Genomic DNA, 21,485 nt, shown 5'->3' with positions numbered 1-21,485 from the left:
TATTTTATTTATATTTTGAATGGTAAAACTATATCAGAGATTTATTTATGAAACCAAAAATGAGGCATTTGTCCAGTCTTATATTAGTAACTAAAATGATAGCATTAAAAACTGTGATTGACTTTATCTTAGGTGGTCAGGAGGTTCTTTTCAGAGACCAGTCTTTTCATCCTAAAGTATGTTGATTACTAAGTTTAAAACTGTCAGAGAGGGGCGCCTGGCTGTCTTATTTGGTAGAGCATGTGACTCTTGATCTCCAGGTTGTAAATTTGAGCCCCATGTTGGGTGTATAGATAACTTAAAAATAAAACCTGCATGAATGAATACATACATACTTACATACATACATAACTGTCAAGTACAGTCAGTCCACCTGATATTTATTGAGATTTTATGTGCTTGGTCTAGGCAGCAGTGAACAAGATAGTCGTGATTCCTACCCTCAGAGTTTCTAAAGTATTGGTGAAGGCGTACACTGGAAAAGAATTTAAGTATAATGAGTTTTATTAAAGGGAGAAATGTGCTAAGGAAGTGTACAAGAATGTTTTACTTAGTCTGCAACAGAGACAGTTTATCTGAGAAAGTGTCATTTGAGTTGAACTTTGAAGTAGTTTAAAAGAAATGTGAATGGCACAGAGGAGTAAGCTGAGGGCATTTTACACAAAAAAGTATGAATAAAGTTCTCTAAGTTAGGAAATGATGTGGCATATTAGGAACTGAAAATGTCTAGTGTGACTGGGGCAAAGAGAGATAGGATGAAAATGATGTGAGGTGAAGGTAGAGAAGTCCAGACCATGCAGGGCTTTATGATGATTAGACTTTGGGAATTCATAATTTTTTAGTTAGTTATTTTTGTTTGAACATTTCATAGACATAGATATGAATAGTGTTTTTAAAAATGATTAGTATTTTAGCTATTTAATTTTTTCTTTTCAAAGTTGTAATATTAATACTATGTAATCTACTTATGTCTCAGTCTCTGCTGGTGTATTTTCTCTGAGAAATACTCTTACCTGATCTTCCCAAAAAGTCTGGATTAGGTATTTCTGTGCTTGCATAGCAGCTTGATCAGAATGTATTGTGCATGTCTGCTTTCTCTCCTTTTCTTCTACACTTTCAATATCCAGTATTCTAGCAGGTAGGTTTAGTGTCTTATTTTTGTTTCTATATTGCTTAGGACAGTGTCTGACACATAGTAGGTGTTCAGTACATCTTTCTTGAAAAAATGAATGCATTGAAGAAAATCAGAAATTCGGAAAAGAAATTCAGATTTTATTACCCTATTTTGGTTTAATTAGAGCTTCATAAGACTTAATGGAACAGAGACAAAGTGGTAGTTTAGGAGATAATAACTGAGAAATTTCAAGAAATGTTGAATGATGCTACTCATTAATTCCAGGAACCTCAGGGAGTTCCAAACAAGAAACTTAAAAAGAAAGCCAATACACATTATATACTTTATAAGGAAATGTTAGAACATTACAAAAAAGCAAACAAACCTTAAAAACAGTCGTACTGGACTTCTGCTTTTGTTGAAATTGGAATAAAAAGGACTAGATTTACCTCACTCTTGAAATAACCAAAGGGGAAAAAAGGATAAAAATAGCTAACAGTGGTTTTCAAGCAATGAAGGACAGGCAGTGAATGGAAAACAAATGAGGTGAACCCAATGATTACTCCAGTTTGATTTCCATGCTGCATTATAGGGAGGGGAACCCAATGAACTCCCAGAGGTGAGATGAACTTTAGTCCAGGGAATCCAGGGTGGCCAGAGTTTGTAGGATAGAATAACAAAAAAGAGAAAGCTTTCTTGTTGAAGAAACAAAAAAGAGAAAGGGGTGCCCAGGTGGCTTAGTCAGTTAAGCATTCCACTTGGGTTTGGCTTTGGTCATGATCTCATAGTTTGTTAGTTCGAGCCCTGCTGACAGCACAGAGCCTGCTTAGGATTCTTTCCCCGTCTCTTTGCCCCTCCCCTGCTTGTGCTCTCTCTCTCTTTCTCTCAAAATAAATAAATAAACTTGAAAAAAAAGAAAAAAAAAAAAGAAAGAAATCCATAGGTGTAAAGACAGTCCCCTCAGAGTATTCAACACAGTACTGATTGGTACATGCATGTGAGAAAGCTGCCTAGAGCCAGGGAAAGAATCATCTGATGGAATTCAGACAGTGCTTGATGCTCACATAGGGCTTTGAATAGTAAGTACCTTGCCACTATCCAGACTGGAAAACCTTCATGGGCATTGGGTGGAGTATGCAGAAAGATTCTGTTTCAGGAGTGGGGAGTATATAACCCTAAACTAAATGCAGTCTGATCCTGACTAAAGTATTTAAAAGACAAGACCCAAAAGTACAGTTTCCAGTGTTTCAGACCAAAGGTTGAGAATGTTTATAGAAACACAGTATATCCATCACCACAAAAAAAGTTCACATTGGCATTCAAAGATTATCAGGCATACGGTGAAGCAGGAGAACACAAACCATGATGAGGGGAAAAACTGATTAAATTGACTCGAGAATTAGCAGAGGAAGACATCAAGGCAGTTAACTATATTCCTGATATTCCAAAAATTAAATAGAGACTTGGAAGATATAAAAAAGATTACAATTGAATTTATAGTAATGAAAACTACAGGGTCTAAGATGAAAACTACACTGGGTAGGACTAATGGCAGATCAGACGTTGCAAAAGAAAAAGTGAACTTGAACATACGATAATGGAGGCCATCCAAAATGAAATAGAAAGAGGAAAAAACTTGAAAAAAAGAAATAAAAGGTCACCCTTGAGCTCTGGGATAATTGATAATTTGTGTGCCAGTACACATATTCCAGAACACTGAAGAAGAGTATGGCTTCCTAATTGAGTCCATGAGGCCTATGTTATTCTGATACCAAAACCAGAAAAAGACATTACAATAAAAGAAAACTTAAGCCCTATATCCCTCATGAATATAAATGCAAAAATTCTAAACATTATTTTAGCAAGTTGAATCTAAGAATAATTTTAAGGAAGAAATATATTATGACCAAGTGGGGCTTTATTCCAAGAGTGCAGTTTTGGTTTAGAAAACCAATGAATGTAATTTATCATATTAACAAACCAAAAAAACTATTTGATCATTTCAGCAGATGCTGAAAAAGCATTTTAAAAAGTTCTTATAAAAAGTCTCAGCAAGGGGCTCCTGGGTGACTCAGTCGGTTAAGCGTCCAACTCTTGATCTCGACTCAGGTCTCAAGTTGATGAGTTCAAGCCCTGCATCAGGCTCTGCAAAGCTAGGAATAGAAGAGAACTTCCTCAATGTGATAAAGAACATCTATGAAAAACATACAGCTAATATCATACTTAATGGTGAAAGACTGAACACTCACTGTCTCCCTAAGATTAGGAGAAAAGATAGATATGAAAATGGTATAGCTTGGGGCGCCTGCGTGGCTCAGTCAGTTAAGTGTCTGACTTCAGCTCAGGTCATGATCTCACAGTCTATGAGCTCAAGCCCCGTGTCGGGCTCTGTGCTGACAGCTCAGAGCCTGGAGCCTGCTTCAGATTCTGTGTCTCCCTCTCTCTCTGCCCCTCCCCTGACCATGCTCTGTCTCATTCTGTCTCAAAAATAAATAAAAACATTAAAAAAAAATGGTATAGCTCTTGTGAAAATAGTATTGTGTTTCCTCAAGAAATTAAAGGTAGAATTACTGGGGTACCTGGGTGTCTCAGTCAAGCATCTGACTTCGGCTCAGGGTCATGATCTCATGGTTCATGAGTTTGAGCCCTGCGTTGGGCTCTGTGCTGGCAGATCAGTCTGGAGCCTGCTTCAGATTCTGTGTCTCCCTCTCTTTCTCTGTCCCTCCCCTGCTTGTGCTCTCTCCCTCTCAAAAATAAATAAATGAACATTAAAAAAAAAAAAAAAAGAATTACCATATGATCCAGCAGTTACACTTCTGAGTGTATGCTTGGAAGAACTGAAAGCAGGGTCTTGAAGAAATATTTGTACACCTGTGTTCATAGTGCATCATTCATAATGACTAAAACATAGAAGCCACCCACGTGTCCATCTGTAGATGAATGGGTCAGCAAAATGTTATCTAAACATACAATAGGTGATGAAAAGGAAGGAAATTCTGATATACTATAACATGGATGAATCTTGAGGACATTATGCTAAATAAAGTAAGCCAGTAACAAAAAGACAAATACTATATGAATTCATTTACCTGAGATATTTAGAATAGACAAAATCATAGAGAAAGTAGAATGGTGGTTGCCAGAACCTTGCAGAGATGAGGGAATGGGGAGTTATCATGAATGGATATAGAGTATCAGTTTTGTAAGATGGAAAGTCTGTGGATGGATGATAGTGATGGTTGTACAGTATGAATTTACTTAATGTCACTGAAATGTACCCTAAACAGTTAAGATAGTGAAATTTATGTGGTGTATATTTTATGACATTAAAAAAATTGGAGAAGAAAGAAGATAATGTTCACTCTTAACACTTTTATTCAATATTGTATTAGAGGTTCTAAAAGAAATAGCAAAACTGTATTTATAGACAATATAATTGTTTATGTAGAATATTTAGTGAAATCTAGAAGTTAAAAAACCCTATTTAAAATAGCATCAAAATATGCAAAGCTTGTGTACAGAAAACTATAAAACATTCCTGAGAGAAATCAAAGAGCTAAATAAATGGAGAAATCGTCTTGTTTGGGTGTTAGAAGAATTAATATTATTGTCAGTTCTTTCTAAACTGATGAATAGATTCAACATAATCCCAGCCAAAATCCTGATTTGAAAAACTGATTCTAAAATTCATATGAGAACACAAAGGCTCTATCTAGAAGATCCAAAACAACCTTGAAAGAGAACAAAGGTGGAGGACTAATACACTTTATTTCCAGACTTAACAAAGCCACAATAATCAAGACAGTGTGGTACTGGATCATGTGGACTAATAGATCAGTGGAACAGAATGGTGAGTCTAGAAATAGGCCCACACATGTGTGAACAACTGATTTTTGACGTTCAAAAGCAATTCAGTGGAGAAATGATAAGTCTTCTAAATGTATGGCTCTAGAATAATTAGATCCGTAATTTGTACTGTATAAAAAAATTACTCAAAATGAATAACAGACCTAAATGTAAAACCTAAAAGCATAAAATTTCCAGAAGAAACTATAGGAAAAAATGTTTATAACCTTGGGTTAGTCACAATTTTAAAAAATATGACACTAAAGGACACAAAAAATTAATGAGACTTCCTCAAAATTGCAAACTTCAGTTCCTTGGAAGATACAATTCAAAAAATGATGATTATTAGCTACAAACTGGGAGAAAATACTTGCAAATCATGTATCTGGCAATAATTTATATGTAGAAGGTAGAAACAACTTTGAAAGCTCACTAATAAGCATAATGAGCACTGAGAAATGTATAAAATTGTTGAATCATTATATTGTGTATCTGAAACTAATACAACATTGTATGTTAATTATACTTCAATAAAAAAATTAAAAACCTCAGTAATAAACAGTCCAATAAAAGTATGGGCAGAAGATTGGAGTTGACACTTCATTACAAAAGATATACAGATATCAAACACATGAAAAGATGTTCAACGTTCTGTATCTTTACATTAGGGAAATCAATACAAGAATAGCTAAAAATAAAAAAAAAAATAACTGTACCAAGGTTTGTCAAGGATGTGGACACCGAACTGTAAGTCACAAACAGTACTGATGGAAATGTAAAGTAGTACTTGCACTTTTTAAAAACTTTTAGTTATTTTCAGTAATTTTTTAATTGAGATATAATTGAGATTTAATTGAGATACATAGTTTTAGGTAGACAGCATAATGATTCACTATACGTTTTGCAAAATGATCACAATAAGTCTGGTTGTACAGCACCACACATAATAAATTTTTTGTCTTGAGGTGAGAACTTTTAAGATTGACTCTCTTAGCAACTTTCAAATATACAATGCATTATTACTAATTGTGGTCACCATGCTGTACATTACATTCCTAAGATTTATTTATTTTATAACTGAAAGTTTGTACCATCTAATCACTTTCACCCATCTTGCTCATCCCGACCAATCAGTTCTCTGTATTTATGAGTTCAGTTTGTGTTTTTTAGATTCCACGTATAAGTGAGATCATGTAGCATTTCTTTCTCTGTCTTATTTCACTTAACATAATGACCTCAGCATCCATCCCTGTTATAAATGTCTTTCTTTTTTTGGCTGAGTAATTTCTGTTGTATATATACACACATACACAATGGGAAGTATATATCTATATCTGTCTATCACATTTTTCATTCATCCATTCATGGGTACTTAGGTTGTTTCCATGTATTGGCTATTAGAAGTAATGCTGCAGTGAACATGAGGAGGTACAATATCTTTTTGAGTTAGTGTTTTTGTTTCCTTTGGGTAAGTACCCAGAAGTGGAATTGTTGGATCATGTGGTAGTACATCCACTTTTGAAAACACTTCAGCAGTTTGAAAGAAGTTAAACATACACCTAATACACTATCAGCTATTCTATTACTATGTATTTACCCAGTAGAAGTGAAAGCATATGTCTGTACGAATACTTGTATACTAATGTTCATGGCAGCTTTATATGCAATTATTAGCCAAAAAATGCAGAGAAGCCAAATGTACATGAGTAGGTAGGTGAAAGGATATACAAATTGTGGTATATATTCATACCATGTTACTGTTTGGCATAAAAAGGAATGATCTGTTGATATATACAACACAGATGAATCTTAACATAATTAACATGAGTGAAAGAAGCCAGATAAAAATGAGTATGTATTGTGTGATTCCATTTATGTAAAACTCTAGAAAATGCAAACTAAACTGTAGTTGTCAAAAGCAGGTCATTGGTTGCCCAAGTATGTGTGTAAAGGGGTGGGAGATTGGTCACAAAGGGATATGAAGGAATTTTTATGTGTGATTGATACATTTATTACATTGACTACAGTGATGGTTTTATGGTGGTATATGTATGTCAGATATCAGCCAAATTGTAAACTTTATATTTGTGCTGTTTATGTCAATTATATTTCAGTAAAGTATTTTTTATAAAAGCAGTCAAAAAGAAAAGGTGGGGTCACCCATAAAGGTGTATCTAACAATACTAAGCACAGAATATATTGATGGATAAAAGAAGTGAGTTAACCTCTAAAAGACCCTCAGTAAAGGAAGTTCTAAAGGCTGTATTTTAGACTAAAAATGATCTTTGAGGAAATAAGAGAGTTGGAAGAAGGATTGGAGAGTTAAAGATACATCGGTTGAATAAAATGACAGTAACAACAACAACAACAACAACAACAACAACAACAATAGCATTCAGTTTGTCATGGAGAAAAATGCAGGCTAGTACTAAAATACTAACAATAATAGGCTGTAAATTTCGAGAGGGTTATCCAAATTAAAACTTTCAAAAGATTTTCTGGTTTGGAGGAGAATAAAAGATACTGGTTTGTTTTAGATATTGTTAGGTTAAGTATCCATGTTGAAATACCTAGGGTATACATTTTATAAGTAGCAAAAAAGTATAACCTCTGAACTATTAGAGGTAGAAAGATTGAATAAGATAATGAAAAACCCTCCATCCCAAAGAATGGGCAGACTTGGGGTAGGGCACAAGGCTTGATGGTGTCAGGAAAAACAGATTAAAAAGCTCAATCATACTAATTTTATGCATATCCAAAAAAGATAATTGAACTATATTTTCCAGTAAAAAGACTAATATAGATTTTTTTTTTAATTTATAAAGAATTTATTGTGTACCTTCAGCTTCTGCTTTAGGTACTGCTGCTACGGAAATGTAAAAAGAAGTACAGCTCCATAACCTGTGAACATAAGGAGTTTGCGGGCATATAAGCAAATGGTTGATTGAGAAAGAATGTGGTTAAGTATCATAGTAGATGGTTTTTAGAATATGGTATGACAGCAGATTGGGACTTATGTAACAGTTTGTGTAGTGAGTCAGAAAAGGTGAATAGAGAATATGATCCTGGTTCTTAATAATGTTAGCCAAATGTAGAAATGAGAATGTATCTTTATGGAAGAGAAACCATCACGTGGAGGGTTGGTTTGAGGCAAGAAATGGCAGAGTGTGTTCAGGCAACAACTAGTAGTTTAGCATAACTGAAGCACACAAAGGAGAGGATGAAATATATGGATAATTGGACAGCTAGGCAAAAGCCTGATCATGAATGAATATGTATACTTACACTGTTTGAATTTTATTTTGAGGTTTATGGAGCTTAATGACATGTATTTTGCAAACTCACTCTTTCATACTCAAGTGTGAAAGAATCTTTTGAACCACTTGACACCTGTCAGAATGGCTAACATTAACAATTCAGGCAACAACAGATGTTGGCGAGGATGCGGAGAAAGAGGATCTCTTTTGCATTGTTGGTGGGAATGCAAGCTGGTGCGGCCACCTTGGAAAACAGTATGGAGGTTCCTCAAAAAAATCAAAATAGAACTACCCTACGACCCAGCAATTGCACTACTAGGTATTTATCCAAGGGATACAGGTGTGCTGTTTTGAAGGGACACATGCACCCCCATGTTTATAGCAGCACTGTCAACAATAGCCAAAGTATGGAAAGACCCCAAATGTCCCTCGATGGATGAATGGATAAAGAAGATGTGGTATATATATACAATGGAGTATTACTCCGCAATCAAAAAGAATGAAATCTTGCCATTTGCAACTACATGGATAGAACTGGAGGGTATTAGGCTAAGTGAAATTAGAGAAATACAAACATCATATGACTTCACTCATATGAGGACTTTAAGGGACAAAACAGATGAACATAAGGGAGGAAGGGAAACAAAAATAATATAAAAACAGGGAGGGGGACAAAACAGAAGAGACTCATAAATATGGAGAACAAACTGAGGGTTACTGGAGGGGTTGTGGGAGGGGGAATGGGCTAAATGGGTAAGGGGCACTAAGGAATCTACTCCTGAAATCATTGTTGCACTATATACTAATTTGGAAGTAAATGAAAAAAAAAAAAAAAATCTTTTGAAAGGTCTAGGTTTGGGGAGACCAGTTAGTCTCTCATGATAATCCAGTTAGGCAATGATGAACATTTGATAAGAAGGAGTAGATAGTCAGAATGGAGTTGAGGTTAGAACTTCAAGAGACTTATGTCTCTTGTAAAATTGTGGAGGTGGAGGCCTAGGATGTCTAGAGTGATCATAAGGTATTTGATTTGAGGTGTTATTATAGGCTGTGGTGCCATTTACTCAGGAAATACAAAAAAAAAGTTTTTGAATATACTGAATTTGAAACACTTGCAGGGTATTTCAATTAGAGATGTCCACCAATAAGTTGAATCTAATGATCTGGAATTTATAATAGGAGCTACAAATTCAGATTTGGTAATCTTTAGCATATTGAAATCATGGGTGTGGGTGAGATAACCCAAAGGAATCAGGAGAGAAGATCAAAGAATACAAATGTTTAAGGGACTAGTAGAAGAAGAGCAACCAATAGACTGGAGAATGATCAGGAAAATAGGAAGAATAGAGACAGAAAGTAAAGACCTGGAGGCCCAATAGCACATATAGTATTTTATGGCTGGTAACTATTTAACTATGGATATTGCCTAAAATTTTAGCAGAAGTAGGAGGAATGGTTGGAGGAGGGCTTAAAAAGGCAAGCTGAAACTAAATTGCTGTGAATTCCTTATTAAAAGGATGGGGCATTATCTTATTGGTGCCCTTGAAGGTGTTTTGTTTTTTTGTGTGTGCCATTGAAGGTTTTAAAAAATGATTTTTATTGCAGTAAAATATATATGACATAAAATTTATTATTTTTTCCATTTTTAAGTGTACAGTTCAGTGACATTAAGTACATTCACATGAATGTACAACCATCTGCACTATGCATCTGTAGAACTTTTTATCATCCCATATTAAAACTCTGTACCCATTATACAGTAACTCTTCATTCCCCTCTTCCCTTTGCCCCTGGTTTTGTCTCTGTGTACTTGGCTAGCTATTGTAGGTACCTCATATAAGTGGAATCCTACAATGTTTGTCCTTTTCTGCAAATTTCACTTAGTATTTTATCTTAAAGGTTCAACCATAATGTAGTATGTATTAGATTTCCTTCCTGTTAATGTTGAATAGTAGTCCATAGTACCATGTTTTGTGTATCCATTCATCCATCCATTTATTCATATTTGGGTCATTTCTACTTTTTGGGTATTGTGAATGATACTGGTATGAACATTGGTAGAGGAAATACTTGTTCGAATCCCTACTTTCATTTCATTTGTGTATATACCCATAAGTGGAACTGCTGGATCAAATGGTAAATACATGTTAAATTTTTTGAGGAACTGCCATACTATTTTCTACAGTGGCTACACCATTTTAGATTCCTACTAGCAATGCCCAAGGGTTCAATTTCTCTATATTCACAAAACTTTTGTTTTTTTCTGTTTTGTAATAGTTATCTTACTGTATGTGAATTGATATTTCATTGTCCTTTTTATTTCCATTTTCCTAATGATTACTGAGGTTGAACACCTTTTTGTGTACTTACTGCCCATTTGTATATCTTCTTTGGAGAAATGTCTATTCAAGTCCTTTGACCACTTTTGAATTGGGTAGTTTTCTTGTTAAGTTTTAGGAGGTCTTTATATGTTCTGGATATTAATCCCTTATCATATATGTGATTTGCAAATATTTTCTCCTATTCTGTGGGTTGTCTTTTACTCTGTTAATTGTGTTGTTTGATGCACTGAAGTTTGATTTTCATAAATTCCAATTTGTCTAATTTTTCTTTTTTTGTCTGTGTGTTTTTTTATGTTTCATATCCAATAAATCATTGCCATATCTAGTGTCATGAAACTTTTCTGTTTTCTTCTAAGAGTTTTATAATTTTTCTCTTACATTTAGGTCTTTGATCCATTTTGAGCTAATTTTTGTATATTGGTATAAGATAAGGGTCTATACTGCATATGGATGTCCAGTTTTCCTAGCATGATTTGTTGAAAAGCCAGTCCATTTGCCATTGGACAGTCTTGACACCCTTATTAAAAATCATTTGGCTATATATATGAGTATCTATTTCTGGGCTGTGTGTTTTATTCTGTTGACCTATACATCTGTCTTTATACCAGTACCATACTGTCTTGGTTACTGTGACTCTTAGGGTAAGTTTCAAAGTCAGGAAATGTGGATTCTGTAACTTCGTTCTTTTTAAAGATTGTTTTGGCTGTTTAGGGTCCCTTGAAATGCTATGTGAATTTTAGGATTAATTTTCCTATTTTTGCAAAAAAAATCAATCCCATTTTAACGGGATTGTATTGAATCTGTAGATTACTTTGAGTAGTATTGATATCATCTTAACAATATTAAGCCTGCCAGTCCATGAACATGGGATGTCTTTCTGTTTATTCATGTCTTTTATTTCTTTAAGTGTTTTATTGTTTTCAGTGTACAAAGTCATTCATCTCTTTGGTTAAGTTAATTTCTAAGTATTTTATTCTTTTTGAGGCTATTTTATTATTATTATTTGTTTTAAATTTATTTTGAGAGAGAGAGTGGGGTGGGGGGAGTAGAGAGAGAGAATCCCCAGTAGGCTCCACAGTCAGTGTGGAGCCCAGCATGGGGCTCAGTCTCATGATCGTGAGATCAAGACCTGAGCCTAAGTCAAGAGTTTGATGCTTAACCAGCTGAGACACCCAGGTGTTCCTTAGTGTATAGAAATGCAACTGATTTTTGCATGTTGATTTGTATTCTACTTTACTGAATTTGTTCATTAGTTCTAACAGTTTTTTTTAATGGCATCTTTAGGGTTTTTTACATATTAGCTTGTTATCTATTAATAGAGATAATTTTATTTCTTCCATTCCAAGTTAGTTGCCTATTATTTCTTTTTCTTGCCTGATTCCTCTGGCTAGCACTTCTAATAATATGTTGAATAGAAGTGGTAAAAATGGGCATTCTTTTTTTTTTTTTTTTTTTAATGTTTATTTTTGAGAGGGAGTGCGAGCAGGGGAGGAGCAGAGAGAGAGAGGGACTGAGTATCTGAAGTGGGCTCTGCACTGTCAGCAGTGAGCCCAGTGTGGGGTTCTAACTCATGAACCATGAGATCATGACGTGAGCTGAAGTCGGATGCTGAATCAACTGAGCAACCTAGACACCCCGAAAATTGGCATTCTTGACTTGTTCCTGATCTTAGAGAAAAAGCTTTTAGTCTTTAACCACTGAGTTTAATGTTAGCTGTGAGTTTTTATATAGGTCTTTATTATGTTGAGGTCATTTCCTTTTATTCCTAGTTTGGTGAGTGCTTTTGTTTTTGTTTTTGTTTTTTTTAACCACAAAAGGGTGAATTTTGTTAAATGCTTTTTCTGTATCAAGGTATTCAAGTCATTTTTTTTTCTTTCATTTATTAAGATGGTGATTACGTTGATTGACTATTGTATGTTGAACTCTTCTTACATTACAGGAATAAATTGCACTTGGTCATGGTATATAATCTATTTAATATTTTGCTGCATTTGGTTTGCTAGTATTCTGTTGAGGATTTACTGAAAGTTTTGAAGTAGGAGACTAACTGGTAGATGTAAGGGGAATGGGATGAATGGCCAGAGAGTGGAAATAGATGACTTGTTAGCAAGCTCTTACTTCTTGGGCATGTTTTCTCTCTCTCTCTCTCTCTCCCTCCCTCTCTCTCTCTCTCTCCCTCTCTCTGTCTCTCTCTCTCTCTCTCTCTCTCTATATATATATATATACACACACACACACACACACACACCATATATACATATATTTTAATGTTTACTGATATTTGAGAGAGACAGAGCATGAACAGGGGAGGAGCAGAGAGATAGGGAGACACAGAATCAGAAACAGGCTCCAGGCTCTGAGCTGGCAGCACAGAGCCCGACGCGGGGCTCGAACCCACAAACTGCGAGATCATGACCTGAGCCAAAGTCGGACGCTTAACTGACTGAGCCACCCTGGTGCCCCGGGCATGTTTTCTTAGACTAAACTAATTCTTTCCAGAACTTACCAGATATCACCAGAAACACCACCATTTGTTTACCCAGTTGCTTTGGACAAGCACTTTTGAATCATCTTTGATTTGTCTCTCTCATCTACATCCCACATTCAAACTGTTAACAAATTCTATAGCGTTTACCTTGAAACATTATATATTCCAAATTGAGTCATTTGCACACACTCTACTCTTTCTGTTTGGAATTTTCTTGTTTGTTTAATAGTGGAAAGCTATTACCATCCCTAGGGTTTAAATTATTTTTAATGTTTATTTTTGAGAGAGAGAGCATGAGTGGGGGAAGGGCAGAGGGGGAGACACAGAATCTGAAGCAAGCTCCAGGCTCTGAGCTGTTAGCACAGAGCCCAGTGTGGGGCTCAAACTCATGAACCCTGAGATCATGACTTGAATCAAAGTCCAATATTAACCGACTGAGACACCCAGGTGCCTCTGGGATTTTTTTTTTTTTTTTTTTTTTTTTTTTTTTTTTTTTTTAACTAGTCTCCATGCCCAGTGTAGGGCTCAAATACATGATCCTGAGATCAAAAGTCCCATGTTCTCCCAACTGAATCAGTCAGGCACTTCTACTCTTTTTGTTTTAGTCTAAGTTACCACCATCTTTAACCTGGACTCTTTCCAATTTACCCTTCCTTCTTGCCCCCCACAGTCCATTCTTTTTTCATTTATCAGCCAGGACTGTTCTTTTAAAATATGTTATAACATGTGGGGGCACTTAGGTGGCTTAGTCAGTTGAGCGCCCAACTCTTGACTTTGGCTTGCGTCATGACCTCCTGGTTCGTGGGTTTGAGCCCTGCATCGGGCTCTGTGCTGATGGTGTGGAGCCTGCTTGGAATTCTCTCTGTTTCAAAATAAATAAATAAACTTAAAAAACAACAACAACAACATGTCATAACATGTTACTTCCTGCTCATAGCTCTTCACTGGCTTCCCAACTTAGAATAAAAGTTTAAGTCCTTATCACGTATCATAAGGTCATACAATATTTGGCTTCTAGTTAACTTTTCAGCCTCATCATTTAGTTACCTCTTTAATCACATTGATCTCTTCAAGTAACATTAGGTAGGTACTTTGTTGCCTCTTAAGTCTTTGCATTTATCATCTCTGTGTCTGAATGCTCTTCCCTCAGAAATTTAAACATTTCTGTTCTTCATTTTTAGGTTTCTGCCAAATATTACCTGCTTAGAGTTACCTTTGTCCACTCTATTCTAAAATAATACCCCCTACCCATCAAACTCGTCTCTCACCCTGTTTGATTTTTCTTCATAGCTTTATCTGACATGAATGTATATATTTATTTGTTGTCTATTTCCTCTAACTAGAACTTAACTAAAAATTTGGAAGAAAAATGAAGCTGTCTTACAGCCATGTTTGATTTTCTGTACCTTAGGTAAACTTTACTTATGTTAAGACTGAATATAGTAACAATGAATAAAATTAGGAATAGACCAGTCTTTGTTTAAGTGCAGTGTAGGGGTGGAGGAGAGCGAACAAACTACTTCTGATTTTTCAATTTGTTGGGAACTACATGTATCAAAAATAAGAGAATGTCTCTTGACTAAAATGTGGTAATAGAAAATGCCGTTATTATAATATTAAAGAAATGATATGGTCTTCGTTGTGGTAAAAAAAAAAAAAAAAGTAAAGGAAATAGGACGACATTGTGTGGATGATTTTCTTCTTTGTATTTTCCTATGTTTTATGTAGCTTTTGCAGTTAGCATGTAGTTTTTTAAAAAATCAAAATAATAGGGGCACCTGGGTGGCTCAGTTGGTTGAGTGACTCTTGGTTTCGGCTTGGGTCATGGTATCACGGTTTGTGGGTTCAAGCTTGCATCAGGCTCCATGCTGACAGTGCGGAGCCTACTTGGGATTCTCTCTCTCCCTCTCTCTCTCTCTGCCCCTCCCTCACTCACTCTCTGTCTCTCAAATAAATAAACTTTAAAAAAATTTTAAAAATCAGAATAATAAATCAATCTTTAAAAATCAATATAGTCTCTCTTTAGCTTTTTGGTTTAAATTGGCTTTCAAACTTTCAGTAGAATCAGGGTTTTGGGAAACATTTTGCCTAGTATTAGATGGATAAAAGAACAGAAAGAAATCAAATGTAAATGGTATTCTGTATAACAAATGTGATGATAGTGTCTAGGATCTTTTCCTGTGACCGTTTAATCTGATATCATGTGCAGATCAGAGAGGATTCAAGACTTTCTCCTCCACCTGAAACAATCTTTTTGCTGCAGCAAAATTATCCACAGAATTATCAGCTAAGTGTTTTACTTACAGTATTTTGGCTTTGATGTAGCATTTCAGAATTTATGAAGACAGTACAGTAGAACAAGTTTTAGTTTTTAATGTTTAATAATAACCTCCCCCCAAAGACTTCTTAATCTTCCAGTACTTACAACATTTCTGTCTCTTGTTCATTTCCATATCCTCGGTGTCTTAAATTAAATCTGGCATATAGAAGGTGAATATTTGTTGAGTTAATATATTTATGTTCTTCTATCCTAAATATAAGGACATTAAAGTAGAAAAAAAATTTTTTTATGTTATTGTTAAATGTTACATTAATAGGAAAAACAGGAAGAAAGTGAGCTTCGTTCTCTGCCACCTCCTTCCCCTGCCCACTTGGCTGCTTTAAGTGTTGCAGTTATTGAATTAGCAAAAGAACACGGAATAACAGATGATGACCTCAGGGTCCGTCAGGAAATTGTGGAGGAAATGTCAAAGGTTGTAACAACATTTTTACCAGGTACAGATACGCTTTATGCTTAATTAGTAAAATTATACAACTTTTCCCCTTGCTTCTTGCTAAACTTAGTGTAAATTTCTTAATGTTTCCTTTCTGTTTGTTTCTCCCATCTTAAAAGTAGATGAATTTAATTATTTTATAAGTGAGTTTTTGGGAAATATTTCAGAAAAGTAAAATAGAGAATTATGACAAGAAGAAGAGTTTTAAAATGTCAGATATAGGAAAATTTCTTATAGGTCAAATATTATATTTTATATTATTTTTCAGTATCTTTGACTTCTGAGTGGACGTTTTAATTATATTATTTTCAGTGTGTATATTCCACCTAGTCACTGAAAAAGATTCTTATGGCCGATGGTGGGGAAAAATTAATTTACTTTAAGTAGGGTCATTACAAGTAAAATTTGCCCTTTTATTTCTTTTTGACTCTGCTCTTTCTTTACAGAAAGCTTATATTTTTGGTGTAAAGGGGAGTTGTGCCAGGTTTATTGTAGACATTTATATAAAGATTATATTTGCTTAACACTTAATACTGTTTTTGCATCAATATTGAATTTAAGTAAATGTCTATTCAATAAAACTTATTTCTCACCACCAGCGGGATTTTGGACAGTTGACAAATTACAGTTTTATATAGAGCCATTTGTGAGATTTATAAGAAAATATAAAATTGAAATTAAAAAATGGAAAACATTTGCATTTCATTTTATTTCTGTAATGTGGTTTTCTACCTAAAGTACAATGAATACTAATTTAAATTATATACAGAAATAATTTACTATTTTGAGAAGAAAAATGCAGACACCTGGCTGGCTCAGTTGGTAGAGCCTGCAGCTCTTGATCTTGGGGTTGTAAGTTCGAGCCCCATGTTGTGTGTGGAGCCTACTTTAAATTTTTTTTTTTTAATGTTTAATTTTTGAAGGTGAGAGACAGAGCGTGAGTGGGGGAGGGGCAGAGAGAGAGGGAGACACAGAATCCAAAGGAGGCTCCATTCTCTGAGCTGTCAGCACAGAGTCCCACATGGGGCTCGAACTCAGAAACTGTGAGATCATGACCTGAGCTGAAGTCGGGCGCTTAACCGACTGAGCCACCCAGGCGCCCCTGTGGAGCCTACTTTAAAAAAATAAGTAAAATATATTAAAAAATGGACAGAAATGAAGTTTTTATGATGTTAATGATTTCAGTGATTTTCAGACGTTTTGTGAACTTGAACAGTAGACTTCTATCTATACAAATGAGTATAAACTCACACTTTCTAAGAAACTGAACCTGCCTGAGTAGTCCCAATCATGTTATTTTCAACTTGCCCTCTGGTGAGATCCTTTTAAAATTTACCTTACGATGATTTTTGAATAATGTATTTGATAGTTTGAAAAATATGTAAGTTGTATGTTATTATTCCTATATATTTTGGTCTATGAAATCTTGAAAAACCACAGGGTTTTTTGTTTGTGTTTTGTTTTTTCTTGGGGGGGGCGGTTTAGGTTTATAATATCAAGTGACGAGCCTTCATTTTGTATTTTTAAAGAGCATTGGCATTCAATGTCTATGATCCCTTCCCCATTTAAAGTGCTATTATCTCTTACATAAATATAAATATCTAAGAGTAAATAAATGTAGTTTATAACAGTAGCTATACCTAGGTTAGTACATTTTCACTGTTACATATTAAATATTAAACATACTTCTAGTCATTCCTAAATGAACTATTACTAATATTTTGTGTAAACACTGAACTTTTATGAGTAATTTCTTCCTTCTCTGTCCCTGAATCCCATAACTGAGAAGCATTTTTATTTTTTTGCAGATCAGTTAGAAAGGATGTCATTCTTCTATAAATGTTGTACTAGAATTGAAGACACATAATTGAAACATATGTAATTTTCCTATTATCGTTTTTAAGAAATTTCTCATATTTGCACACTATTTCATGCTTTCATATTTTTTCCTTTATTTCCAGAGTGTTCACTTAGGTTGTATGGCTCATCTCTGACTAAGTTTGCTCTGAAAAGTAGTGATGTTAATATAGATATAAAATTTCCTCCCAGGGTAAGTAATTATGAAAACACTTTTTTATGTGGTTCTTAACTAGTACTTGGTAATTTTTAGTTGATTATCTTTTTAGAGAAGGTGTAGGGGACTATAAGATTCTGGCTTATAGTGTAATTAAATGTGATTTTGGAAACTATTAGGTACTAGATATAGGTGGAACAAAAATAAGGGAGAGAAAGAAGGAAGCAGGGGAATGCAGTAAAAAGGGAAAATGCTTGTACATATTTGATGGTGTTGAATAGTTATCACTTGTAGGCAGTATAGAAAGTGAAAATAACTTTAAAATCATACTTCTGTGTTCAAGTCTTGGCTGCAATGAGCAAGTGACTTGGCCTTTTTGAGACTCAGTTTTTTAATTTCTAAAACAGGTATAATAATAACTTTTATATTAAATAAGATGCTGTATACCAAACATTTTTGTATAGTGTGCCTGGTACATTCTGGGTACTTACCATAAGTAGTAATTAGCACTGCTAACATTATTTATTTATTGACCTATGAAACATTTAAAATAGTCGGTTGACATTTTACATGTCATTGGATAATTTTAATGCTTAGGTGAAAATTAATGATTTAGGTGAAAACTTGATGTTTTAATTTCTTATCTCATACAGTTATTTACTTACCATTAGTACATGATTATTAAATACTTCAGCAACAAAGTACATACTAAACTAAGCATTTGACAAGTTTGTATTTTAAAGTAGTATTTAATCTAAGCCTTTTGACCATGCTGCCAGTTACCAGTATCTCTTAAATTTCCTATCTCAACAACTTCTCTTTGAAGGCTATTTGGCAAACTGGTTTCTTTTCTGTTTATTTTGCTGTGAAATTCCAGAATCTTTTCTCATTCTAAGAACTTATTAATTCTAGAAATATTGCTGGAAGAATAGCACTACATGATTTATTATATTCTAGTTCCATGAACAAGATATGTTACCATATAAAAGTGTTTTAACTATTCTTTTTTCATTATTTTAAAATAGATTGGTTTTATTTAAATATTTAATGAAATCGAATTCTCTCTAATGTTTGCACCTTGAACTTTGAAATTAGTATATTGATTTACTTTGAATTTTTTTAGATGAATCATCCAGATCTTCTGATACAAGTGCTTGGGATTTTAAAAAAAAGTGGTGAGTTTCTTTTTTTTGTCTTTCTAAAGAAAATTCTTTGAGGGTATGTGCCCTGTGTTTTTTATATATGGCTAACCAAGTTTAACACTTGTAGTAGCATATATGAGTCATTATATTACATACACTTACATATTTGTTGAATAGGTGTGCTATAAAATTTACATGTCATTAGATAAAAAGTATATTTAAAATTGGTATGTAAAAAAGTACTGCCTATTGGGTAATTTAAAAATGTTATGGGCATTTCTTGTGTAAAAGAAGACAGAAAACCTGTAATCATTAGGAAGTCACTGATGAAGGAAGATTTAGGAGAGACTTGGGAAAAAATGTGTGCTGCATGCATTGAGTAAGTATTTTTTTTTTCCACTTAAAATAATAATTAATCATTTATATTACATCAACCAAGTCATACCTAGTATGTTTCTCATATCTTTCTTGTCTGTCTGGATTGTTTTTGATGTAAAATGGACATTCGTATAGGTAAAAATACTTTCAAAATAAAAAAGTTTTTAAATTACATCTGTCTTAAACCACCCCCTAAGTCAGGTAGTACAATATTATTTTCTTGTTTTTTTATTTATTGCTTTTCTTGTTAAAAGTAAATGCCTAAGAGCTCAGGATATGGAGCCAGACTTAACTGGGCTCAAATTTTACTTCTGCCACTTATTGGTTGTATGCTTTGACAAATTACTGAAGTGTTAATGCTTCAGTTTTCTCATTTATAAAATGGCAGTAATATAGTGTGGTTTTTTTTTTTTTTTTTTTTTTTAAGGTTACTTATTTTGAGAGAGAGAGAATACAAGCAGGGGTGGGGCAGAGAGAAGGGGGAGAGAGAATTCTAAACAGGCTCCATGCTGTCAGCCCAGAGCTGGACATGGGCCTTGAGCTTACAATCTGTGAGATCATAACCTGAGCCGAAACCAAATGTCAGATGCTTAACTGACTGAGCTACCCAGGCAGTCCAGTATAGTATCTTTTTGATGAGAAGATTGTTGGGAGGATGAAATGGGTTAAGCCACAGCTTAGAAGTGCTTGGTTTACATGCAGTGACTTCTTACTAAATTTTTGCTGCTGTGATTGTTGTTATTAATCCTATTATCATCTTAAATTTTATGAGTTACAAATATCTGGCAAAAATATTTTCAGTTTGGCTTAGAAAAGATCGCTTATTGACCCTCCTTTACCCTGTCATTGACTTCATAGTCAGCTCTAACTTCCTTCTCTCTCTCTGTTTCTCTCTCTCTCTCTCTCTTTGCCCTGTCAGCTCGCCATTATTTGTCAGCTTCTTGTTAGCCATTTTCCTGGGAAATTAGTTTTTATGAAAATAATTCAATGTAATGAATCTTGTAAAGGGATTTTAATATAGTTTTATTTCGTAATACTTGCTTGTTACTGCACAAAAACTAAAGCATATTACAGATAAGAGATAGATATAGAGCTTTTACCTCTTTAGATTCACTGGACAGTATCAGCCTAGCAAACGTATATTAAATACATGACTAGATCATCTTCAGTCACATAACATAGGTTTATAAAATTCAGTCTGATTCAAAAATTATTACCTTCTTTAAGCCTTCATTGTATTCCTTTAAGATCTCTGTCTTGTTATTTACAGGATTTGTTTATGTTTTGCAAACCCTTAATTGAGCTCTTTGTGTCTTACTAATTAATTGTCATAACCACTATGCATAATGCAATTCCTGGCATATAAATCTTCAGCACATGAATTTTTAATAAATTAATAATCCCAACAAGTACTACTAAGAGATTTTCTTTTAACTTCAGATGAAATAAATTAAACTATCTATTTTCATTAGATTGGACATTTATGTCATGGGGCCTTCCTGGGAGATGTAGAGAAAGACTTCAGAGTGGAAGTGTGCTTTACCCTCTTCTTCCTTAGGCTCTTTGATTGATTAGGGCAAACTTTTCATATAGTAACAGGAAATGGGGCCAGCAGAGTTAGCCTTTTACTTGCATGGATAACTTAAAACAACTAAATTGTCGAAGCATTGTAGGTTTTCATTTCATGACTCCTTTGGAAATAGAAGTAAGTGGTGTTTGTTGTTTGCCATGTTTTTGAAGGTTTAATCACTTTGACTAGATTATATACTTACTGGAAAATGTTCAAATTTTTAGAGATGTTAAGACCTTTCTTCTTAAGCTGATTATAATTTTTGGACAATATTTGGGACTGTGCCTGTCATTTATGATATATAGCAAATGACACCAAGAGAGGTAGGAGATTCTGTTGGGTTGATGCTTATAATGTGGAGTGTGTATTATCCCACAGAAGCAACGCAAATGATTTTTAGAAGGAAACTATCACTTAATGTTTACCATAAAGTAAATATTTGAGAGATGTTGGCAATAGCTTACTTGTTTTATTTTTTTCCTTATTAGTATTATATATAGATGTGGAATCTGATTTTCATGCCAAAGTTCCTGTTGTGGTGTGCAAAGATCGGAAAAGGT

General features: G+C 34.3%; 1 protein-coding gene across 15 annotated transcripts in view; it reads left to right on the top strand.

The window, feature by feature from the left end:
- TUT4 (terminal uridylyl transferase 4) overlaps window positions 1–21,485 on the top strand; it is a 134,996-nt gene that overhangs the window by 42,027 nt on the left and 71,484 nt on the right. For all 15 annotated transcript variants that reach the window (XM_042997163.1, XM_042997161.1, XM_042997162.1 and 12 more), the window contains 4 exons: window positions 15,645–15,822; window positions 17,783–17,871; window positions 18,959–19,010; window positions 21,414–21,483. In XM_042997163.1, coding sequence (XP_042853097.1) covers window positions 15,645–15,822; window positions 17,783–17,871; window positions 18,959–19,010; window positions 21,414–21,483 — 389 coding nt within the window. The remainder of the gene's footprint in view (window positions 1–15,644; window positions 15,823–17,782; window positions 17,872–18,958; window positions 19,011–21,413; window positions 21,484–21,485) is intronic.

The sequence above is a fragment of the Panthera tigris genome, chromosome C1 (assembly GCF_018350195.1).
Source record: "Panthera tigris isolate Pti1 chromosome C1, P.tigris_Pti1_mat1.1, whole genome shotgun sequence".
NCBI lineage: Eukaryota > Metazoa > Chordata > Mammalia > Carnivora > Felidae > Panthera > Panthera tigris.
This window is presented reverse-complemented; position numbering and strand designations above follow the sequence as displayed.